General features: G+C 45.7%; 1 protein-coding gene across 2 annotated transcripts in view; it reads left to right on the top strand.

The window, feature by feature from the left end:
* The window catches only part of SNX9 (sorting nexin 9), a 1,580,311-nt gene that overhangs the window by 566,224 nt on the left and 988,105 nt on the right, over positions 1-25,982 (top strand). The window contains exon 5 of one of the 2 annotated variants that reach the window (XM_069607723.1): positions 2,791-2,868. The exons of the other annotated variant lie outside the window; for it this stretch is intronic. Within the exon in view, the coding sequence (XP_069463824.1) occupies positions 2,791-2,868 (78 nt within the window). The remainder of the gene's footprint in view (positions 1-2,790; positions 2,869-25,982) is intronic. 2 annotated transcript variants of the gene reach the window in all.

The following is a 25,982-nucleotide window of genomic DNA, read 5'->3' as shown; positions in this document are numbered from 1 at the left end:
TTCCAATCAATTCCATCACCTTCACTGATCGCAATAACTTTAACTGGGATTTGTGGCCCGAACTTAAGCTTTCCCAGAAAGATGGCTTGTCTCTCCACCCTTCATTGTCCACAAATCTTGCAAACGCCTTTCTTCTCGTTTCTCTTGTGCCATCGAAGACCAGCAATATGTGTCTCAAGGTTTGCAGGAAGGTTTTACTACACATGTGACAGATTGTCCTCATATTGTTCCTTATATCTGATGGAAAAAAGAACCTCCTTTGTCGGCAATAGGTTCAGGCAGAATCAGAGAAATTCTAATCTATATCTGGGATTAGGAAAGCTGTTGTGTATTACTTGGTTAGCCCAGAAGGAATGTTGTGATGTCATGTGGAGTGTTGGTCCCTGAATGTCGGAATGTGTGGGTGAAGGTTCTATCTCAGGCAGTTGGTGATCCCCTGCCTGGGTGATGGGCAGACAGTGTTTCTGTCCTACTAATGTAACTTACTTGTGAAGATACTTAAGAAACTGATAATAAACCTTACAAGTTATCCTAAGAAGGCTGGATGCTGCTTCTTTACATAAACGTGTTAGATGTCTTGCCCAGACACCCGTTTGGTTTGTCAAAAGGCAATAGTGACTAGTTCCCTTAGAAATTCGATGTGTATTGTTCTCCAACATTGATTTTATATCCACTTATAATGTATTGTCGTTAGGGACTATTATCTGCCTTTGGAGAGATAATACCTTCCATTCGGCGTGGTACATCAGAGACTGGAGGCCTAGTTCATAAGACTTGCCACAGGAAGGCATTGGGGTAAGGTTAACCTGTTTTTCCAGAATTTGCCTTCAACCCTCCCCCTTCCCCCCCATTCATTAGTTTTATGGCTGGATATATTTCCACACTGTAAGTAAGTACAGAGATTACCTTACCAGTATAGAATTTGATCAGGGATTCCAGCGTGAATTTACAATAAGCCTGATTTTATCTTTTTCATCTGGCAACCAAGTTGTACTATCTTCGCCTCTAAGGTTGTCCTAACTTGCTTTAAGGACGGAGAGAATTTAATGTTGAAGCCTAAATAAGTAACTTCCTTTACTAGAGGGATGTTGAGCCCCGCTAATGATAAGTAACTTCCTTTACTACAGGGATGTTGAGCCCCGCTAATGACCATTTGTATGGGGTCGCTTCAGTCTGAGGTCCGTATGCTGTGTAGAGGGGTTGCCGGCCTCTTTAGCACCCATGCTGTTCGGGTAAGTGCCAAGCGAGGCACTTCAGCACATGTTTAAATTAAATTAATGTCTTTGCCTGGAAGTTGGGCACACAAATTTAATTTGTATTTCCTGCAGCTGATTTATGAACCACACTGACATTGTACTGCTCTTTGTACTGCTTCTTGACCCATTTCTTTGCTTTATTAATTTGTTCACACATACACTCCATGCCTGCAAAAAATGTATTGGGTACAGTGGATGTGGACCGTGATTGAGATGTTTGAACAAAGAATGTTCACTGAAAAAAGTAATGGACCTTTCAACAACTTTCTGAAGTCACAATATCCTCCAACCCTTCCTACACCTACATTCCGGTTCTCCATTTTCACCTCGAATTTCTCAAGGCTCTTTATATCTGTTGCAAGGCAACCATCGCGTGTTGGCCAGATGCTTCTGTTATAAAATGGTTTGCCATCTTCATTGTAACCTATGTATGCTTTCTCTGTAACCATTACCCTTGTAAGCATATAATGTAACTTCTGTATCTGTCCACCACTGTAAGCAACTACTGTGACCAACTTCCTATGAAAAAGCACCTAGGTGCGTTTGGGCTTTGTGCGCTATACAAATGCTAAATAAATAAATATTCTCTTTAAAGAAAATATCTCCTGTATTGTTGCTTAGCAGCTTGCACTGCGGGGCATAACACATGAGTTCTGGACATCGATTGTGCTCGCTGTCTCCATCTTTTTACTGGGTGCTGCTTGGTGGACTCCTCAAGCTGTACTGAAGTAGAAAGAGAAATGTGAAGCACATGAAAGATAAAGGCCTCAGCGGTTCAAAGGGAGGTCATCAAAGTGAGGTATTGGCCAACCAAGCCACAATATTTAATCTGACAGCTTCCATTTATGCCCTCATGAGGGTTGATATCTGCTCAGATTGCTCCTGTTTTTTTAGACTGTTTCAGAGGTAATCTGGCAATGTAATCGGAAATCAAGATGGGAAAATACTGTTAAGCACTCATATTGTTTCTGGATTTTATAGCATTGAAACGCTCTTCCTCTTTTCTGTACTGCTATACTTTTTGTTCCTTTCTGTCATATCCCATCACTGCTTTGTACAGACCCACTTAAATGTTAAAGCTTTTTTCAAACCTTTAATGCCATGACGCATAAAGCTTGCAAACAATAGGACATCATTTTGGGCATATCACTTGAGCTCATGTTATTGCTATATGTTTCGTCTGTGTGCACCTCTTTCATCACAGCAATTTGTTCAAGTCCTGCACTGCATGCCTTCTGTTTGTCCCCCTTTCCAGCAACTACGGCAGACTGAAGAGTTAACATTTCAGGATTAGAGCTGGGAGGTGACCGTGATTGGTCATGTTGCTTTTGCATGTGCATTCCGGGTAATCTACTCCATGTGTTCTGGTATGTTTGCAAAGCGATCTGCCCCTCTGAGGGATGAATTGGCTTCTTTGTGCATGGATGCATGCTCTTTTAAAGAAAATCTTTATTTCTTAATTATTTCTTTGCCAAAATCCCAGTTCTGTCTTTTCCCTCTTTCCTTCATTCACTACCAACTTCTTGCTTTTAAGGTGGATCAGTTCACATCACTGGCTCTGACTGGTAATGCAGATAGTCTCAGTCAGTCACCATCTTCATCACCTGACCAGGTAATAGAAAAACGGTAGTTTTCGCAGTAGATTACATGTAGCTGCACACATTTGCTTGTACCATTATTTTGTCATGTTATGGCAGTACTAATGTGGTTCCCATTTGTGTAATCAATTGGTACATGTTTGGGGAAAAGGTGGGTGCTCTGTATAAGCTGCAAAACATTTGAAATAACATGAAACCAAGAAGGGACTGTTACATAAGGCAGTGGGCAAACTAGATGAGAAATATGGTCTGACACTACTGTCGTGTTCTATGTGTTCTCTGTACTACTTGATGGTTTGATTTCATCAGTTTTTGCTGTGGTATTCTCCTTTGATTGTAAGAGGGTAATGTATGTAAACCATTTTGTTCAGAAGCAACATGGAATTAAACAAAGGATTTGTTGCTCTAAAATCAAATCCGTAGAGCACCTGTAATCGATTGTTTCTGCATTAAGATGTATGAGTCCTCTCACTCACCAACTAGCCGATCACTTGACCCTGACAATCATTTCTGATATTTATATCTTCTCACCACTCTGGATGACAATGCAGCAACAAAAACTGAGGTGAAACTGGGGAAATTGAGGATCTCTGTGCACATTCATTTTATTCGGAGAATATGAGCTATGTTCTCGATACTGGTTGTAATTCATGCTGCTGAACTAATATGGCTATCCAAGGAATGTAATGCATGATCCGAAGTTGCAAATAATCAGACCTCAGACGACTGAGTTCTCTAAAGACCAAACTGGTCCTTAAACCATGCAGGCAAGCCAAGAGAGGTTTTGTATGTTTGATTGGTCTAACCTGCTAAAACATCAGATTGGTAATGTTTTGCACCAGCTGGTACTTCTTTACCAGGCTAGAGGTATTCTCTTAGTAGTGGTGTTTTGTATGTGGTCCCCTAACAATGCTTGGGAAGTCTACTCAAAACACTACAAATAAATGTAGACTACAATGATAATACTCTGCAGCCTGTCTACTTTGTTCCCACTAACCTTTTCATGTATCATAAAACATCCCATTTACTTTATGGATTAGGGCAATTATCCATACATATACAAGAAAATATCAGTGGCTATTCTAGAAAAAGGGTGCTCCGGTATCTTGCTGTATAATGCACACCTTAATACTGTTTTTATATTGGAAATCAAATGTATAGAAAAACAATTGTCAGTTTAAAATATCAGCGACATTCTATTGGACTGTAAAAATGAAATCCTATTGGAACATAATTTGTTTTTTAAAATAAAATAATTAAGGACATTCACCTGGTTTTCTGTTTTTTGGGAGGAATAGAAGAGTTTCTATACAAAAACCCATGCACAGAGAAATTTGAAAGGCTTGTATTTTAAGCCGTGAATAAATGAAAGGGTAGGTTTGAAATGTTTTACATTCTTTTTAGAACGAAAAAGCAGCTTTCAGGGAATTAAACTATGAAAACCGTGTCTCTAAAACCGAATTTCCTGTCGGTCTTCACCCCTCAACCTCCCCTATTTTGTGTCCTTTGGGAATTAGTCTATTTCATGACAATTCATTATAAAAGTACAGGTCATTTCATCAGGCCTTTTTAAGTTCTTCGTCAAATCAGATCAAGAAGTCCAGTTCCAGTATGCTGTGCATTTTCTGAAACAAGCCAGGGAGGAGTTTTACTTAATTTTGAGAGAACACCCTAACCCCCTCCAGTTCAGTTGTATTGCTAAGAGATTTCATTTTAGATTACAGTGTGGCAGAAATTAACTTGCATGTTTTTGGTTTTCAAATTAAATCTCATGGACAAGAATATGCCCCTGGAATGTCACAAGGCCCCAGTTGAATTTGGGAATGCACTGGGCATTCAGGTTATCTGACTAATCTCCCTCCCTTGTGGTTCAGGTATGAAGGTATTTACCAACTCTTATCTCTGGCTCAGGTAAGAAATGCTTTTAGGACCTTCTGAGAATTTTGGTATGTTTTCCTTCTGTCAAATTGTATATTGGCAGGTAATAAGAAAAAGGATCCAGTCGCATTCTTTTTCCCATAATGAAATCACATTTTGTACTAGGATAAACTCCAGCTATGTAGCATCTTTTGACGATGCATTTTGGATTGGATGGGCCCTGTGATTGGTTTCTTTCTCCATCTCACACTGACCACAGCCTTTGTACTCTTTTGCACTGGTCCATTGTGCTTGATCTGTCACAGAGGGATGTTTTGTCTGCAAGCAAGCCCTGGTCCTCCCCGTTGTGAGTGAGAACTCTTATTCAGCTTAAATATGCATTTTTCATATTATTTTTATGAATGTGAAATTGGAGAACATTCAATATTCTGAGTTTTAAGAATATTTTCAATCAAGAGATATAGCTTACGTTTATTTCCCTTTGTGCGTAATGGTGTTCTTGATATATGTGGATCAAGCACAAAATAAACATTTTAAAATTACTTTATGGTCTTCATTTCGTTGGTCAGTGAGACTAATACTTACAAAGATGCAATCAAATTCTATTTCAAAATTTTAATTTGTGAATGCAGTTTTTAAATCAACTTCTGTTGTACAAATTGAACATGTTAATCTAAGTTTCAAATGTGTGGCCTGATCATGATCAGTGACAGCCATCTGTTGTAAGATATTATGTAAGTTGACAAAAGAATGACTTCATTATATATTTTCCGTTAACTAAGGCCTAATGGAATTTTTGTTCGATTGAAGTTCACAGTTTGCAATTTGCAGGATTTCAGTTCTGCACACAGTGCAGTTTGTCACAAATTTAAAAGCGAAATGTCCAGCATCAAACCATTTTGCTTCTAATAGTAATCAAACAAAATGTTGGCCTGTTAACAGATAGCTATAGTTCCTGTGTGATTTAGAATGAGTGTTCTGGTTTTATAAATAATCGTGCTTATTTAATTTCCTTTGCAATAGCACTGAGCTAGTTATGGCCTGCTCTTAAGGTTGCATCTTGAATGGCATCAAACTTTATTTCGATTCAATCCCATTGTGTTGCATCCTGTCTCACAGCAGTGCTTCCAACTATTACTGGATTTCTCTTGAAATGCCAAATGTTCACAATATAAGTATTATTGCAGACTACTGACAAGACCAATGTTACATGTAGGTGTAAATGGCTAGGCAGAGAAATGTTGACATACAAATCTAGTTGATTCTGGTGTTATGTCCAAAACCTTCCCCGATCAGGTAATTGTTCATCAGCATAGCACAGCCCATTACATTTTCTTAAGCAGTGGCTTGGCCAGTGTTTCTAAGACAAAGATCTACTCTGCCTGTGGAATAAGAACAACTGATTGTGTTTCCCGCTATAGAAAGGTTAACCTTAAAAGACTCCTCCAGGAGTTGAGAAATATTACACGCATTCTGTTTAAATACCAGAAATATCATGCATATTCACATGCCAAAAGACAACAAGTTGTTTAAGGTAAGGATTATATTTGATTTAAAGCTAGATGTTTGGAATAATTGCTGAGTCAAATAAAACTTGATTTGTGGCATCTGTGTACTAAATCGCCCACTGTCCTGGATATTAGTTTCTAGTTTTCCTCTGCAATATTTCTGTCAAAGTCTAGGACCATTTGATTTCAAATAATCTTTGTCATAAGGACTTCATTGTGTTCAGTTATTGCAGTGGAGAATATTTGCGCTGGGACAGTGGTGCCCAGACATAAGAACCAGAGCATATTTCTGAAAAACTATTTCCTTTTTTACCACCACTGTAGCCTTTTGAATATGTGGTAAAGATGTTGCTGTGATTTATAATATAGTGAGGTGGTTAGGATTGTACTAAAATTGATCGTGGGTACTTTCTCGGCCTCAATTATCGGGAAAACATGTCTTAAGGAAATGGTGCATGGTTTAGAATAGTTTATTTTCAATGAGAACCGACTATTCTGAGAACATTGCATCTCTGAGTATTTTGATGTTTAGAATAGTGCTCTGAATGCTACAATTAGGACAGGAGAGGGTATTCTAAAAGGTGGCCCAGAGTGCAGATTAAGACTGATTGAAATGCTATCTACGGTTCATATCATGGTATGTAATACTGCAACACTTGTCTAATTTATGATAGAACCTTAAGTAGATCACACAATAATTACCTACATGAAAATGAATAGCTAATACTAGATTCAAAAACAATACAGCAAGGCCATTTCTTGTGGTTTCATGGCTTCTTATCCTTCAATTCCCCCAATGACTGTTCAAAAGTACTCAATCACAGGGCATGTTACAGCAGAGTTTCATTACTGTACATGAATGTCAAAAGCGGAGTAACAAAATACACAATAGAGATTGGCCCACACGCTGGCTAGCACCAATTGTGCAGCACATTTGGCTATCAAAGGTGCAGACATAATTCAGGGTCAAACTATTAAATACCAGGGTTGACATTCGTTGGTGTGGTCTGTTGATCATGCACACAAAAATTCTAACATGTAGTTGAGTGGCTTTTATGCATCACTGCAGTATTGATCACAAGAACAGAGGCACACCAGTTGCTGAAGTCTTCTCTGGCCAAGTACACGGCATGCAAGATGTGAGGATGGCCGTCTTTAAGACAGAAGGATGTTTGTACTGATGAATTTACAATTATCCATATGTTGCTTATAGCGGAAATGAGAAAGCGGATTCATGAACTACTGGCCAGCTTGAAACACTTCCTTCCTCTTGCCACTGCTCAAACATCAGCCACAAACAAAAAGCAGATGCATTTTAATTCACCTGCTTCCCCCTTCTATTGCTCCCACCCAAGAGAAATGTATGTTTATCACCACAATTGTTAACTGCTGAACACTACCTACATTTCGTTTCTTACTTGGGTTTTGTCAGTTTAAGAATCCTTCGTACACAGAATGAAAAATATGACATTGATTTGTGTACCAAATAATTATTCTCCTATTTTAATACCACTGCCTGCCAGAACTCTTGTCAGAATGCCTTGCGTAAACGTCTGCTACTTAGCTTGAAATTTGCCACTGAAAATAGGAAATCATTTTACATTTTTCCTCCTGTAAGGTCTTTATTTTTCTGCCAGAATCTGTATTTGCAAGCAGTTTTAAACCTCACATTTTAATTCCATGTTCAGATTATTTTCTCACTCTTGTGTACATTTATCCGTCCTCAGTTGAGGTGAAATAATTTTCTTGTAATTAAGTTTTAAACCTATGTTTTTTACTTCGACCCCTTAGTTTATGGGCATTGAGGGCCCGATTCTGAGCTTGTGAAAAATGTAGTGTGGAAAATCGACATTCTCCCCTCCAGTTTCCAGCACCACCATTCTGGGCTGGGTGGAAATATTCGAGGGGAAATGTGCTTTGCAGCACCAAAAGCTGCTTAAATCTATCGTTTAGGTAGAAACATGTGTACTTGTGGGCACTGTGAGCATTTCATAAAAGTCTGCCACTTTTCTAATTTAAGAAAGTTTTCTTATGCTTTCATAAGTGGTGCTGCAGTGTAGGAAATGCTATTTTTTATAAAGGGAAAAGGTGTGCAGCAGCATTTAACAGCACCTCACAGGTGCTGTATTTTAACGTGTTAAAGCACTGCTTTTGAAAGGAGAATCCCCTCGCACTGCCTTCCCCCACATTACTCATGGTTTCTAAGGCTGTTGTCAAGCAGTAAATCGGGCACATGCAAAAGACGTGTCTTTGATCCTTCATAGATGAACACTTGACTATTTTTGGATGCACCTCAGAATTGGGCCGTGAATGGTGGTGATGTGATCGTTGAGCAGTTGTCTCTGCCTTTCTGGAGAGATACATATTCTTTTGTATTTCTGTTTCAGCCAGCTTCCATGCAGGTAGGATAACTAGGAGATTGCAACAAATCTTGGCTACTTAAGAAAATCCTAATGAATTCCTCTAACGAGTCATCTTGGGGGATGATACCTGTCACTGTACAGTTGTAAGGTAGGGTGAAGGGTACTTTGCCTAAACCCTCAGTCTTACATAGTGTCTAATCATCTGGGTCCCTAAGCATATCCCGGCTGCTGGCAGGGGACCTTTCTTTTTGCTCCCTGTTGCCCACTATAGCTTCGTTTTAGATATGGCTTTAGAGAGATTTAGCTCCGCCAAAGCTTTTGAATATGCATATTAGAAGGGGGCACTCGCGACAGTCAGCTGCTCCTTGATTCATAACTAGTGAAAGCTCTGCTTGTTTATAGCGGCAATCATTTCATAGGAGCAAGTGGAACTGTCAAAGGTAGGGATAGATTGTGAATGATGCTTTTTAAAAGCTTGATTTGTTCCTATGCTGGTTAGCATATGTGTCTTCTTCACTTACATACAGCAATACATGTATCTTTGTTTTACAGATGCAGAAGGATGAGTTATCAAGATAATAGCTGTTAAATAGTGGCAGCTATTTTGTGGAAGAGGGTAGCTGTCTTAATCTCTGAGCGGGAAATATTCGCAAGACCTTTTGAATAATTCTAATGTAGAAATTAGGGGTGTATCTGATTCGCAAGGGACTGAATGTGACTGTTGAAAGGGTGTCTAAAAAGATGGAGAGGGAAGAATCTTGCTGGCAGATGTTATTTGATTGGGTTCTGTTTGCCATTGCATCTGAGTATGCACTTTGTACCTCAGGGGCAGATTTTACTCAGGATCTGTCAGCTTTATTAATGAATCTCAAGTGTGAGAGACTTGCCTTGGAGGGAGATTTCAATTGTGTTCCAGATTATAAAGTAGATTGTTCTGCGATATGTAGATATACTAATGTAAGGGCAAGTAAGGCTCTCAATTTTCTTATGGAAGATTTTAACCTGGTTGATTTGTGGAGATCACTGAATTCTGTAGATAGAACGTATTCCTTCTATTCTCCAGGTCATGATTCTTACTCAAGGATTGATTTGTTTTTGGTAAATGACAGGAGTGTGGAGAAGGCGGAAAGTGCAGTGATTAGAGAAAGGGGAATTTCAGACCATGCTTTCATTGAGCTGGAGATCAGCTTGGAGTGGTAAAAGACATTTCAATAGGTGAAGTATGAAAACTGCCATTTTGAAGGATTCAGAATTAGTGGCATCACTAAATACATTTATTGAGATTTTATTGGTTGAGAACTGTGGAACAGCAAACTTTTTGATGGTGTGGAACAGCTTTAAGGCTCGCATGAGAGGCGAACTGATAAGCCGTGCTTGCCATATGTGAAAGGTAGGGTTGGCAGATATTAGGAATTTGGAAATAGATCTAGCGGCTCTCCAACGTAAATATGCCATGTCTAGTGATCGGGAGGACAAATTAGCAATGCAGAGGTTTTCTGATTCCTTGCAGAATGTTAACGCACAAATGGAGAAGTGTCTTTTCTATCAGTAACAGAAATATTGGAAAGGAGGAGATAGGTGTGGTAGATTTCTAGTGAACAAACTTAAGAACATGGCAGAAAGTGCAGTGATCAAAGGGGCGGTAAATGATGGGGGGGGTCCTCGTTATGAAGAATGCTGAATTATGTGAGTGTTTCTGCTCCTTTTCAGAGAATTTGTATGAGGAGAAGAGTTTACCACAAGACCAGGATATGGATTACCTTTTTCAAATGATAAATTTGCCAAAATTGACTCATGACAGCAAAATGGCTTTGGAGGCGAGGATTATGGATTTAGATGTTTTAATGGCTATTTCGCAGTTAGCAATTGGTACATTTCCAGGGTTAGATGGTCTGCCAGGGGAATTTTCCAAGGTCTTTCAAAGTCAGCTGTCCCCTTTTCTGTGTAAAATATTCAATTTTATACTAGAGGGAGGTGGATTATGTCCTTCTATGTGGGAAGCCATTATTATAATTCCGAAAGCAGATAAGGATCATTCTAAATGGGGCAATTATCGTCCAATATCACTGCTTAATGTTGACCTGAAGCTTTTTACAAAGATTTTAACGAATAGATTAGACAGATATATTGTGGAGATTATAAATTAGACTCAGTCTGCATTTATGAATCAGCGGTTTGGTTACGATGATATTGGAACTTTGGTTGATATCTTGGGGTTCTCTTACGTCCCATCCCCTTTCCTCCATACTGCATGGGCGTCCCTTGCTAGGGACGGTAGAGGGACCCTTTTTCACCAGAAAAAACCTTCCTCCCCTTTAAGTTTAGAGGTGTGCATGGGCGCGGCCCTGAGAGCATGCGCTCCCCTGACTCCGCCCACCGGCGCCACTCCCCAGTCCCATTTTCCGCGTCAACGGGAACAGGCCAATTTCACCAGCGCTCCTGGGTATGGGTTTGGCCATGTAATACCACAAGCTCTTCCCCGGATATCATCTTCTGTCTTTTTTGTCTTTTATCAATCAGGTTCTCGGTCCTCTGGCGCCACGCTCCTCCCCGGCACATGTCGACTTCAGCGGGCTTCAGCAGATGTCCAGCCTGTGAGGGGCTCTTCCCTACATTAGACCCCCATGCTCTTTTCCTCCGCTGCCTTGGACCCGACCATGGATGGGAGGGTTTTACTGCGTGCAACACATTTTCTTCACGTGCGCTGAAGAACAGACTAGCTAGGTGGAGAGAGCTCTTTGAGAAGTCGCCTCCAGAGGACTTGAAGGACTTCGTCAAACATAAATCTAGGGCCCAAGGGAGGGCCGCTCTTTTCCAGTTCACCCCACAGGGGCGACTCCTTTCCAAGGAAATGCCCTGATGCGAGGAACCTCTCAGGTTCTCACACCAGTACGGGTGCCGAGGCTAATTCAACCACCGGCCGTCAGGCCGAGGGGTCTTTAGATCCTTCCGGAAACAGTGCTGAGGGGCCGCAAGGTTCTTTTACCGGGTGTACACCCGAAGGGCTACGCCCTTTTACCGACAACATGTCTGAGGGGGCGCCTACACGCAGCACTACCGGCGATACTGCAGAGGGCGACGCATCAACCAGGCCGCGGCCTGAGATGCATGGTAAGTCTCATGCTCCATCGCCAAGTGTCCTGGAAGAGGCTGGGCCCAGTGAGCCATGACTTCGGCACGTGGCATGCAGCTCGACAAGATGGCTGACGCGCCAGACAAGATGGCCGCTCGTCCGATACCACCCCGAGGAACAGAGCAGGTGGGAGAACGAGCTACATGGTGGGACTGGCGTCAACAAGGTACGTGGCCTAAAGTTTATCCTTCTGCAGCGCAGGGCAGGTTTACCCCGCAACCAGCTAGACCGAGTATGCACCGGCCCCAGCAGCCGCCCGCTACCCCGTCAATATCACCTGCCACCCCGCCGGCCTGCGAGGACAGGTTGTTTGAAAGGTTCCTTACACTCATGAGATCACCTCAGATGGGGTCCATCCTTAGGGATGCGATCGGGGACATGCTCCCTCCAGCCCATCCGCCTGCGGCAATAGTCATTCCTCCTATGGCTCCAGCACCGCAGGCCCCGGTGCAGCCCCTGCTGCCCATGCCGCCTCCTTCGATTCCGGGTCTCCTGCCTCCCACAGTTCAGGCAGTTGTGTACCAGCCTCCACTGCAGCCTTCGGCTCAGCTTTCCACACCTCAGCCCTCGGCGCCCAGCACTCCTCCACCTGCTCCGGTCCAGCCAGACGCCCTGGAGGACACAGACTAGGAAGAAGACCCCGACACACCATCGTCAGCCAAGGCCTTCCACAAACGACTTGCAGGTCTGGCAGAGTGCTTGGGCCTTCCTCAACCCACGGTCAAACAACCGGAGGCGAGGGTACACTCTACGCCCCGCGGCTAGAAAGGGGATCCTGATGCAGAAAGACATTGTCGCCATGGCCAAAAAGGGGTGGCTCAAACCCCACTCGGCCCAACCTGTCAAACGGCGCCTGGATGCCAAGTATAGGCAAAATGGAGGTTGATCCACTCTTGCTGTCGGCCCACCCTCAACCGCACCCTTCAGTGATCGCTGCGGCGTCACTCTACTCAAATACTCAGTCGTCCTCGGCCTCCTCGTCCTCAGCACTGCTAGGCAAGGAGGAGAAGATCTTGGAGGCGTACGGAAAGAAGCTTTATTCTAACGCTTCGCTGCATCTTTGTCAATCCAATGCGGATGCCATGCTGGCAGCCGTTAACCAGAGGCTTTTGCGGGAAATAGCCGACTTCCTTCCAGAACTTCCGATGCAGAGCTAGTCACGATTCAAGGAGGGACTGGCAGAGGCAAAAATGGTGGCGCAAGACATCATGGCGTCCATAGTGGCTCACATGACACCTCTGGCCGGGCCATATGCTTCGCCACAGACATGAGAAGGTCTGCCTGGCTTTTGGGCTGCATCCAGGTCACCATTTATGGTCTGCAGAAGAGACAGCAGTGACGCTTGCAAACATGACTGATTTTGAAAGTACAGCAAGGAGATTTTGAGCCACTGCATCCAGTTTGTCAGCTTGCAGACTTGGTTGTATTCTTGCAAATTATAGAGCACACATGCACCCACGTATGGCTTCCCGTGCACTAGGCAGCAAAGAAAAATCAAAACTGTGCGCCCAAGAAAAGGTATTCAAATGATTTAGAAAAAGTCTAATTTTGCAGGCCCAGGGTGGGGGAGAGGGACCTATTGGAGATCGAACAAACAAAGCGGAGGGGCCCGAACAGAACAAGTCATGTCACTGTGACACAACAATTGAAATGCCTGAACTTCCTCAAGCAGACATCCTTCATAGCAAAGAGCTCTAGAATCCTAAAAAAGCACAATGCTTAAAGATAGAATGTTAGGTGCAGCAGTAAACAATATTCAAGGCTAAAAAAATTAAAGAAATGTGCTATTTAATAGGAATTTGGAAAAGATCTCTGAGAATGGGGGGGATATAATCATGGCTATTAGAGGCATAGATATGGGTATGAGCCGTTTTTTCAAATGATGTGCAGTTTCCCAATGTAACCGACATAAGGGATTTGACTGCAGCTGCAACCAGCAAGAAGCGGCAAGAGTGAGTAAAGAAAGTAGATTTGCCCGAGTAAAAGCAGTGGAAAAAACAAGACAGAGCTACCTGTTGAATCTTTAGTCCAAATGCAAGATTATGGTGAATTTTGAATGTTAACCTTTTGAGCACAGACACACAAGGCAACAACATCTGAGGCCTCCAGTACCATCACTCACCACTGACCACAAAGACATGGTTTTATTATAGATAATTTTCAAATAGTTTGAGTCATCCATACACAGTTGTAACTTTAACAAGATGCAATTAGAATAGCTACAAACCAGATCGAAAACTGTGTGTTGTCAGTGTAGGTATAGAAAACCAACCCAATAAAACAAACTATTTCCCACAAACTTCCGACATAAATTATGAACAAAAGAGGGAAAAGGAAAGATCCATGTGGGACCCAATCGGGTCTGAAACAGGAACTCTGATCTAGAAGGTAGAAACAAAACTTTGTTTCGTGTCTGAGAATAGAACAAATTCAAAGTTGTCATTGCCTCTAATCGGATGGTTGACTGTGTTGAAGGCTGCCGAAAGGTTTAACATCAACAGCACCCCAGCACCACTTATGTCGGTCAAAAGAATGGGGTCATAAACCGTAGCCACAAAAATGGACTATGGACTCAGTAGTGCGTCCAGGAAAGAAGACTGCCTGGAATATATGAAGTAGTGAATGGTCTTCTACAAATTGACAAAGACGGTGTAATATACCAAATGTCTTTAACTTTGCTGCAAGAAGGGAAATGGATCTATGAATAGCTGAGGGTATGAGATTTAAAGTCGTTTTTAGGTGAGGAACAAGTATGGCTGCCTTGTAGGGAAGGGGGAAAGATACTGAAGAGACAGAGGTGTTTAATAGCTGTACGAAAAATGGCTTCAAGAACCAATTTCAGCATCTTCACTGGAAGATGTGCAGGTAGAAAGTATTTCTGAAAGAGGAAAGATGTTCCTGCATTCAGGTGTAGTATTGGGAGGGGGTAGAACACAATTCAGAATTAGGGGCACCAGGTACCCATGATTGGAGAGAAACCATATCCAGAATAGAGGGAGAAGAGTTCCCAGATCGATTTGACCTTTTCTGGAATAATACATCCAGAAAGTTGCTCAGAGAGCTTCATAGAAGCAGGAACAAAACTAGCAGCAGAACTGTGGTTAGCAGAAATCAGTGCAGTGACTAACAGCATTCTTGAAGCAACATATAAATTAAACCTTTTTGGTCCATCTGGTGGTTCTTTTTATATAGTTTTGCCTAGGTCAAATAGAGATCACTAAACTCAGCAGGTAGTGACCTCCCCTTGCACTCATAAAACCTGGCTTCATGATTTCTACTTCAAGAAGAAGTATTAATGACTTAGGGGGGTAGTATGATTAAATCTGAGAACGTTTGTGTTGGGAGACAATGGAATCTGGAGCCAAGTGAATTCACAGAGTCGTCATCCTTGGCATACAAGGAATGGGGAGAAAATGAAAGCAAAACATGAAGTGCAGAATGAAGTCGCATTTTCCAAGGCTTAGCGCAAATGACATTTCGCACCTTAGGTAGAAGATGAGGCAAGCTTTGCCAAAAAAAGGAATATGGTCAGTCCAGGGTAGGTGCAGAGGTATTAACTACTGAAGGATTTACAAAAATGAGTTTAGAAGATGGTGTTGGGTTGCTGTCAGGTTGAGTATTAGTGAAGGCCAGCTGTAGCTTTTATAGCCAGGGTCATGGAGAGGCTGTGAAGGTGCAGCTGAGTTATAATGTCCAGTGTCAACAGCTATGTTCGCTTTTCAACTGTGGGCGTCTGACTACCTAGGTATGCAAATAATTCTTCCTAGTGTCCCGAGTTCTCCCAACTACCCATCCTAACATGCCGGGTTAGTGGGCACTCAGGATGGGCCTGGCCACTACACGGCGAGCCTCAACCTGGCAAGTAACGCAGTAATCTCTGGGAAGAGGTGTCAGTAGATGAGGAAAAAGGTCTACTATGGCACCTATAATGTGAAAACAACTTGGGATGCCAGTATGAAAGCTGCTAGCCGCGGAGTGTACCAGCCTACTGACACAGATTCAGCCTGATCTGCTCGGCAAAGTTACCGCAAGCATTGAGTCTGGAGGAATGCCAAGTCCAGCATGGAGGAGATGATGCATTTTACAAAACTGTGAGAAACAAGACAGCAGCATTGACCGCACTGACCTTTTAAGCCATTACTAAAAACCAATTGGGGCTCCGTGGGGCCATTCCGTAAAAAGGGACTGGGAAAGCCCACTTAGGGGGAGAGACTTCAGGCGAAATCCAGAGAGAGAGCCCTGGAGACATTCCATACGGAACCCTTTATGAAAAGGGAAAGCACATTGGAATGGAGGAGTGAGAAGTTGCCGGCCTGGTGGCATCCCATAAGACTGGCAGATTTTACTGCATGTTAGTTGGGACACCAATAGAGGGAGAGGGAAGCTGACTGTAACACGACTGAAATCCACATTCAGGAAATAGCAGGGAACACGCTACAGCTTCGCCGGGAACCTGAAGTGCAAGGCCGGCCTGTGACGGGAGGGCGTAAGAACTAAGAGCAAAGGATGAAAAAATAAAAAATAAAAAATAAAACGTGAGAGGGGGAGAAAGTGAAATACTGGCCTAGGTATGAGTGGCTAAAGAAAAGGGGGTAACCTGGAAACCAGACCAGGAATGGTGAAACTGTGGCTGGAAATGACAACATAAAACCAATCCCATTCGGCCATGATAACCGCTAGCTGCGAGACAAAGAAAGGAGATAATGAAACATTCAATTGGCCCACAAAGCCGGTGGTGGATAATGCGGATCTGGATGAAGCATAGGGTGAAGAGGACAATCCAGATTGTGAGTAACCCATGTGAAAACTGATACAAGCAAGCTAAGCACCAAGATAGTACTTAAGGAAACGGACATCAGGTAAAAGCAGAGCGGGGTTGGGGGGTGGGGTGGGACATCCCAGACTGTGAGTAACCCTTGTTGCAACTGTTGATGCAATCAAGGTACTACGATAGTGACTGGCGGAATTAACACCTAGTGAACCCAGAGAGGGGGCAGAGGATTCCAGCACACAAGTAGCCCCTAGTAAGTGCTGTTATTGAAAGAAGGCAAGACACTGAACTGGTGCATGAGTCTCAGTCCTGTGACAGAGGTATTCGGCAGTGATGCCAAGAGGCTACACAAGAACAAAGACACCAAGTGAAGGCAGAAAGGGTGTGGAGATGCCCAGACTTTTGTGACTCATTCAAAACCTGTATATACTAGTCTAGGGACAAACCTATACAGGACAGGGACTTTGGAAACATTTACATTGGGCCATACATTGCAACTTTTATGTTTTGTGGACTTGTGGCATCCACTTGGCTCAAGAATTCTGAAGGTTGGGTTTTGAGACTTTTGTTGGCCGTCCTTAGGATTTCATTTATAGATTGGGGTGTTTCAGGAGAGACAGACGTCTTCAGAAACATGGAGATTATTAACAGGCTAATTGGATGGAAGAACTGAAACTATGAATGGCAAGTGTTAATTATAAGATCCAGACCCCTTTTGGTGGATAGTTTCGCATCCTAGTTATTTCCCAGGGAGTTTTGGTGTTTTCCCCATCTTTCATTTGAATCAATAAAGACTTGTATAGTCTTGCGCCCCAGCTCACGACAGATGGTGTTAGAGAAAGGGATGCAGGGTCCTGAGACAGTGGCTCTTAGTCCATCAGCAGAGTCCTTGAAGGCTGTACAGGCCTGTCCTGAAGCCAAGTTACCAAGTTGCACCAGTCCTGGCTCAGCTGACCTAGAACTCTATATTGTGCAGAATTTGAAAATCCCAGCAGGAGGGTGGAGTAGCGTTAAGACTGGGCTCTGACTCGAGCTGCCTAGTTACACCTATAGTCATGTTTCCCCTAAATTTAGTCCTGTTCCCCCCACTTTTATATACGTAAAAACTGGGGTTATTGATAGACTATGGCGGGGGGAATGTTTTTTTCCAAACACCCTACATGAGACTCAGAGACTAAGTGATCTGTTCCCCACTGTTACCTCCCCTGATTACTTGTAGATCCCTTCCTACCCAATTGCCCCTGTTATAAGCTCCCTGCTTCTTTTCTTCCTTCATCGTGTTCTTCCCTCTGATTATAAAGCGCTCCATTGCTCCCAGAATCTAGGTTCTCGCTCAATAAATACCCCAATAATATTAACCATATTAATAATGATTTCCAGTACACCTCTGGGATGCCATTGCCCATTGTTAGGTAATATTTCTGACGCAGGTCAAAGAGGTTGAGAGGCTGTTGGGGCTGGGGTGGATTTGATTCAACTTTGTTTTCCCCGAAAATGTTACAAGTAGGACCAGAGTCTGCCACAAGAGCCACTTACCTTATGGCTGCCCTGTCCCCAGGTTGACAGTGGCCAGTGGAACAATCCTAATTTATGGGTTGATAGGTTTCGTCAGGTCATCCCTGAGGCAGTGGGGAGTTGCCATCATGGACCTTATTTGATTAAGTAACCGTTGTTTTTTTTTTTTTTTTTTTTTTTAAAGTCTGGTACAGCCCAACCAAAGGCGACGGTCCGGCATGTTACCACCTAATAGTATCAAAACCCTCCCAGAAGGAAGTGATGGCGATCGCCCATGTTCATCCTGTCGCAGGACACCAAAAGTTTATTAAGATGGAAGATCATATTTTGTCCCGGATGTATTGGCCTGGTCTCTACAATCTCATCCAGATATATATAGAGCAGTGCAACATTTGCTAAAAGACGTCCCATCAACTGGTAACTGAAGTCCAATTATGACCATTACCTAGCATCAAAGTTCAATTTTTGAGGATTTGCTATAAATATTGTGGGCCTGCTAGAACCATCCAACCAAGGCAATTGCTATATTCTAGTCATCTTGGACAATCCAGCGCCGTATCCTGAAACGTTATCTTAAGGTCAAACTCTATGCAACAGATCGTAAAGTATCTGTTACCATTGTTGTCGGGTGCCACAAGGAGATCATCACTGAACAGTGGAGTAAATGGATGCCTGAGATAATAGGTAAAGTTAAAAATCTGCTGAACATAAAGACTGTGAGGACATCCGAGTAACACTCCAAATAGATGGTCTAGTCGAGCGATGTATAAAACATTGAAGCATATACTTAGAAAGCTTGTCCAGGCTGATGGGAAGAACTGGATACTGTGGGCATTCTTTGCTACAAGTAAAACCTTCCAACGCTCCACTCGGTTTTAACTATTCTTGCTGGTATGTTGCTGAAAACCTCGAGGCAGGCTGAATATGTTCAGAGAAAGCGATGAGCAGCAGGCATACACTGAGGAGAACATCCTCTGTTTACCCAAGATGCCTGACGATTTCCCCACTCCATCCAGCATAAGAATTGGTTAGCTTGAAACCTTATGAATCCCGTAGACCCCTGTGTAGATCATCCAGGAAGAGGTGGAAAAAATCTTGAAATTAAGAGTGACCAAACTGTCCTAGAGTCTGTGAAAAAACCTAGCAACTGGATATTTTTGATTGATTTTCAGGGTCCGTTAGAGATCGCCTTTCTAAGACCAAACATACAGTTTCTAAGCTTAATAGTGGGCCACGGGACAGTAGATGCTACCTGCTCTGGGGGCGGTTATATGAGGGTGGATCACATGGGAAGGAACAGCTACCAGGGAGAGGGGATGAATACACTGGATGGGACATGGTATTTCCCCCTTTTACCTGACAAAGACCATCTAATATCTATGATCTTGTTGGCTTGTCACCCCACAAATCCCCCTTATTGTGAAAAGCAGAAATCCATTCCTTTTTGTCACTCTAGACAAAATTCCATGCCTACCCCAAACATTTACAGTACACATAAAACATCTTGTGTTTCGGACATTTCTTCATGTAAGACTTTTTTAACAGTTTAGAAGACCACTTGAATCTATGGACTTCAACTCCCATAAAGCCTCAAGTACTGAGACGAAGAAGAGGAGGGAAGAGTGGATGCAAACCAAGTCGGGCCCAAACACTAACGTGAAGACTAGTTGTACTCTTACGTCCCGTACCCTTTCCTCCATACTGTATGGGTGTCCCTTCCAAGGGACGTGAGATGGACCCTTTTTCACCAGAAAAAACCTTCTTCCCCGTTAAATTTAGAGGGGCGCAGCCCAGGGAGCATGCGCTGCCCTGACTCCGCCCTCTGGTGCCACACCTCAGTCCCCTTTTCCACGTCAACGGGTACAGGCCGAATTCACAAGCTCTCCTGGGTTTGGCTTTGCCCATGTAATTCCACGGGTAGATACTTCTTCTTTGTCTTTTCTTTTTGTCTTATCTATCATTCAGGTACTCTGTCCTCAGGCGTCACACTCCTCCCCGGCGCATGTCGACTTCCACAGGGTTCAGCAGGTGTCCATCCTGCAAAGGGCTCTTCCCAACTTCAGACCCCCATGCCCTCTGCCTACGTTGCCTTGGCTCAGACCACGGTTGGCAGTCATGTTCGGCGTGTGACTCGTTGTCCTCAAAGGCGCTGAAGAGCAGACTCGCTAGGTGGGTGGAGCTCTTCCAGAAGTTGCCTCCAGAGGATCTCAAGAACTTCGAACCAGGCCCAAGGTAGTGCCGATATTTTCCAGCGCACCCTGCAAGGGAGACTCCTTCCCAGGGACTCACCTGCGCGGAAGGGACCGGCCAGGTCTTTCTACCGGCATGTGCCCCGAGGCTGCTACAGCTACCGGCCTTCGGGTCAAGGGTCCTCGGATCCTTCCCGCCGCAGTGTCGAGAGACCGGAAGGTTCTTGTACCGGGTCTACTCGTGAGGGACTACGTCCTTTTACCGGCACAATGGCCGAGGGGCTACGCCCTAATACCGGCAATACGTCTGAGGGGGCACCTAAACGCAGCTCTACCGACCCCAGGGTCGAGGGTGTCACACCTACCGGGCAGAGGGCCCGAGCAGCAGGTTAGGACTTGTGATTCACACGCAAGAGTCTTGGACGAGGCCGGGCCCAGCGGGCTGAGCAACACACCGCAGACACATGGCAGGCAGCTCGACAAAATGGCCGCCACGCGAGAAATGGGCACCCATCCGATGCCATTCCACGAATTTGGCAAAGAGTGTCAAGGTGGGATTGACTTCAACCAGGTACGTGGCCTACAGTCTACCCTTCTTTTGAGCAGAGCAACTTTCCTTTCAGGGTATGCAGCGGCCCCAGCAGCCCCCCGGTCGGTACCCCTGCCACCTCTTTGGCCAGTGAGGAGGTGCTCTTCGAGAAGTTTCTCGGCCTTATGAGGTCTCCTCAGATGGGGGTTATCATCAAAGACGCAGTCAGGGAAGACCTCCCCGCCATACTAACGGCACCACAGATGCCTCCATCGGGCCCCCAGGCCCCGGTACAGCCGCCTCCTCCGGCTCCACAGCCAACTCTGCCGCCTCCGGCAGCGGTCCCTGTACCCCAACCTCTGGCGCCTTCTACCCATCCACAAGATCCTCCAGATCTGCAGTATACAGATGAGGAGGAGGATCCAGACACGCCATCCTCAGCCAGTGCCCACCATGAAAGTCTTGCTGGCCTGGCGGAATACCTTGGCCTCCTGCAGCCCGAGGTCGAACAGCACCGGCAGGGGGGTTCTGGCTGAAGTCCTCACGAAACACCCCTCTGCCAACACAGGGATTCCACTGCAAACCGATGTAGTCTCCCTGGCCAAAAAGGGTTGGCTCAAGCCCCACTCGGTCCAGCTGGTCAATCGACGCCTGGACGCCAAGTACAGGCAGATGGAGGGGGATACAATCTTGCTCTCGACCCATCCTCACCCACACTCCTCTGTGATCGCTGCAGCATCACTATACTCCAAGCTTCAGTCGTCCTCATCCTCCTCCTTTGCGGCGCTGCTAGGCAAGGAGGAGAAGATCTTGGAGGCGTACGGCAAGAAGATCTACACCAACGCCTCCTTACACCTGCGTCAGGCCAACGCAGATGCCATGCTGGCTGCCGCCAACCAACGGTTATGGCGGGAAATTGCGGACTTCCTCCCGGAACTCCCCACCCAATGCCAATCACACTTCAAGGCGGGGCTAGCGGAAGCCAAGCTCGTGGCGCATGACCTCATGGAATCCACAGTAGCGCATATCAATACCTCAGGCCGTGCCATCTGCATTGCCACGGACATGAGGAGAACAGCCTGACTCCGGGCAACGAAATTCAACCCGGATGTCCAGGAGCGCATTCTAGATCTACCGTTAGAGGGGGGCTCTTCCACTCCTCTATGGATGAAGAGCTGGACAAAAAGGAGAACCGCTCACAAACGGCAAAGTCTTTATCCATTCTTTCAAAGACCACGCCCAAATCGTACACCCAATCTCAGCAGCGCTCGGAGAAGGGTCGTACATATGGAGGGTTCTGCGGCTTCCAGAACCGGCGCAAACAACAAAAAGAGGGAGGGGGTAAGGGCTTTTTCCAGTCCCCCTCCTCAGCCTCAGCCTCCGAGGGAAAGAAGGCATGACATGCCCCTTTGGGTCCATGTGTCTCCGGTGGGGGGCAGGCTTGCGATCCATTAACAATTCTGGCGCCTGAATACCAAATTTCACTGATCAATGGATCCTCTCCGTAGTGTCCACGGGGTACCGCATTCCTATCCCAGCCTATTCCCCTCCACTCCAACAGGTTGGGACAGCAACTCTTTTGGCGGAGATCCGGTCGCTCGTAGAGAGCCAGGCAGTGGAGGAAGTTCCAAGCTCCCAGCAAGGCTTCGGCTTCTACTCGAGGATTTTCACCATTCAGAATAAGAAACAGGCGGGCCTGAGAGTTGTGCTGGACCTTTACACCCTCAAACTCTCCTTACCCCAGCAAAAATTCAAGATGGTTATGCCAGCTTTTATAGCGGAGACATTGGACAGGGGAGACTGGATGTGCTCCCTGGACCTGAAGGACGCGTACCAACACGTTCCAATTTGGCAGCCCTATCGTTTTATTCTACGGTTCAGGATCATGGGCTACCATTTCCAATACAAAGTCCTTCCGTTTGGCCTCAGCTCGGGCCCCAGGGTCTTTACCAGACTCATGAACGCTGTAGCAGCCCTGCTCAGAGCGCAGGGCCTCCACATCTACCCATACCTCGACGAATGGCTCGTCAGGGCTACATCTCCTTAAGCGGTTCACCACTCTTCCCATGCCCTTATGAACACACTGCACGACCTGGGCTTCTCGCTCAACCTCAAGAAGTCACAGCTTCAGCCTACGCAGACTCTGACATTCCTGGCACTCATTTGGGACACATGCTACAAGAGGGTTTTCCCGTCGGAAGGCAAGATCTCGGCCATCAAGAGGGCCACCACCCACTTCCAAAACAGAGAGGTGACCTCGGCATGGTGGTACCAACATCTCCTGGGTGTACTAGCAGTGTTTGTTAGCCGTGCCGCACACGAGACTAAGGATGAGAAGGATTCAGCTGCACTTCGCGGCCTCATGGTATCAGGAGCAGCACTCGCAATCCGAGATGATCAATGTTCCTCCATCTCTCCACCCGGACCTGACTTGGTGGTCCATGGACTGCAACCTACGATGGGCAAGCCCTTTCAGCCGCCCTCACAGCACCTGGACTCGACAGGAGCAGGAATACCACATCAATTGGTTGGAGCTGAACACCATCTGGCTAGCGCTCAGAGCATTCCTACCACTTATAAAAGGGCAGGGTTGTCCTCATCCAGACAGACAACTCGACCAACATGTACTACGTCAACAAGCAGGGAGGCATCAGATCCCCTCCTCTGTGCAGACTGGCAATCAGCATGTGGGAATGGGCCTTGGCAAATTAAATTTACCTCTCGGCAGTCCACCTCCCGGGGGAATCCAACCTGGAGGCGGACAGGGTCAGCAGGCTGGGAGCAGACAATTACGAGTGGCAGCTAAATAGCCTCGTCATTCAGGAGATCTTCAACAAGTGGGGTCACCCCCAAGTGGATCTCTTTGCCACCTGGTACAACAAGAAGTGTCCCCAGTTCGCATCCTGGCAGGGTCAGGGCCCCAGCTCTCTGAGCGACGCATTTCACCTCCAGTGGACCGGCAGGAAAGCCTACGCCTTTCCGCCTACCCCATGATCCACAGGGTAATTTGCAAGATCAAGGAGTCTCACCGAATCCTCCTCCATTCTGATAGCACCATGGTGGCCAGCCACACCATGGTTTTCCGAACTACTCAGCCTCTCGGAGGTGCCCCCCCCATACACCTTCCTACGGGCCCAGCACATCTTCTGGCACAGCAGGGAGGCAGAATTATCCACCCCGCTCCAGGGAAACTAGCCCTCACAGCGTGATACCTGAGCAGGTAAAGTTTCGGCACCTTAGCCTTTCACAGGTCAATCTGGAGATCATACAGGGCGCCAGGAGCAAGGCCACCAGGGCCCAGTACAAAAGCAAATGGACCAGATTCTGCCACTGGGCAGACTCCAAAGGAATCGACTGCTTGGCCTGCAGTTTGGACGACGTGCTCTCCTTTTCGGTGCACCTCGCTCATTCGGGCGTATAGGTGGACACCTGCCGCACATACCTTGCAGCCATCGGGGCTTACAGGAACTTGGAGGAAGGCATCTTTTCCTCCTCCAACCCTATAGTCAAGAAACATCTGACTGGTCTCGCTATGCTCTACCCGCCCGTCAAGACACCGCACCCTCTGTGGGACCTTAGCATAGTCTTGGGCACCCTGGCGCACAAACCATTCGAGCCAATGGCGTCCGTGGACATTAGGCTGGTCACCATCAAGACAGCCTTACTAGTCGGTCTTACCTCGGCTCACAGAGTCGGCGAGATCCAGGTGCTGGTCGCCTCTGAACCATATACCACCTTTCACAAAGACAAGGTAGTCATGCGGACGCACCCGGCATTTCTGCCCAAGGTTCCATCTGCATTTCCCTTGAACGAAGAAATAGTCCTCCCTATGTTCTTTCCCGATCGCATGGACAGGATCAAGGGCTTCCGCAAGTCGGACGCTCTGTTTGTCACTTTTGGAGGCTCGAGGCCAGGCTATCAGGCCTCCAAGGCCTCCATATCCTGCTGGATGGTCTCTGCCATCAAGGAAGCGTACGAGGGCCAGCACAAGCCGCTTCCGGCCAACATGCATGCCCATGCAGTCAGGGCCAAGGCAACGACCATCGCATTCCAGCGCCATGTCCCTTGGCAAATCATAAGCAGGTCGGCCACTTGGGCCTCTCTCTTGGCTTTCTGCAAGCATTACTGTTTGGATGCCGGCTCTAGATTGGATGCAGCTTTCGGACAGGCGGTTCTCAGGAACCTATTTGCTTAAGGAGGGTCTCCTCTCCACCCTGGGGCTACAATCAGTTGTAATCACCCATACAGTATGGAGGAAAGGGGACGGGACGTAAGAGTAATTTAGAAGTTACTCACCGTAGTGACTAACGCACTCTTAGTCCATAGTCCCCTTTCCTCCATACGTCCCACCAACCTCCCCCCAAATAATAATGGTGTAATTAGGCAATGTTAAATCTATTGTCGACGCGTCAATGGGGACTGAGGTGTGGCGCCGGAGGGCGGTGTTAGGGCAGCACATGCTCACTGGGCCGCACCGCCGCACCGCCGCACGCCTCTAAATTTAAAGGGGAAGAAGATTTTTTCTGGTGAAAAACGTTCTGTCTCCAGTCCCTTGGAAGTGGCGCCGATACAGTATGGAAGAAAGGGGACTAAGGACTAAGAGTACGTTAGTCACTACAGTGAGTAACTTATCATTTCTGTGGTAACTAAAGTGCCCAGGACCTTTAAAAATGGCATCCGCAATCACGAGGCAGGCAGTGCTGGAGAGATCCGTGCAGGAGAGAGCCGACGGGAGCATGACGGCTCACAAACTCGAGCTACACATGCTGGCATGATACTAAGGAAGGGGAAGTGCAGCAGACGTACTTGAAGGACCGTGGGGCCACCGAGAGACACAGCGGAGCTCTTGGAGGCGTGGTTGTGACGGGGTACAGCATTCACTGGTCCAGGCTGCAGAGACAAACCGACAAGTAGGTGTAGAGCCGCAGGGAGATCTGGTGAGACATCTGCCCTCTATCAGAGGTCAATCCTGAAGGGACGCTTCATCGTGGAGGCATGCCAAACATCGGGGTTGCCAGTGAGTCTGCCCAGAGCCATTGACGGCCCTGGGGCGAACCAACAGCCATATAATCAAGTGAATGGAGTACGAGAGCTTGACATTACGGACAATGCTCAAAGGTGGTTTAACTAGAGACAAACTCTTAATTTTAAATCAATGTTTGAAAGAGGAAAGATTTAAATACTGACAAGAGAAAGTGAAACAACAAAAGGAGAATAAACACATGCATGAGATGTCAATGTG

This window comes from Ambystoma mexicanum, chromosome 4q (assembly GCF_040938575.1).
Source record: "Ambystoma mexicanum isolate Mex_15411 chromosome 4q, UKY_AmexF1_1, whole genome shotgun sequence".
Classification (NCBI taxonomy): Eukaryota; Metazoa; Chordata; class Amphibia; order Caudata; family Ambystomatidae; genus Ambystoma; species Ambystoma mexicanum.
This window is presented reverse-complemented; position numbering and strand designations above follow the sequence as displayed.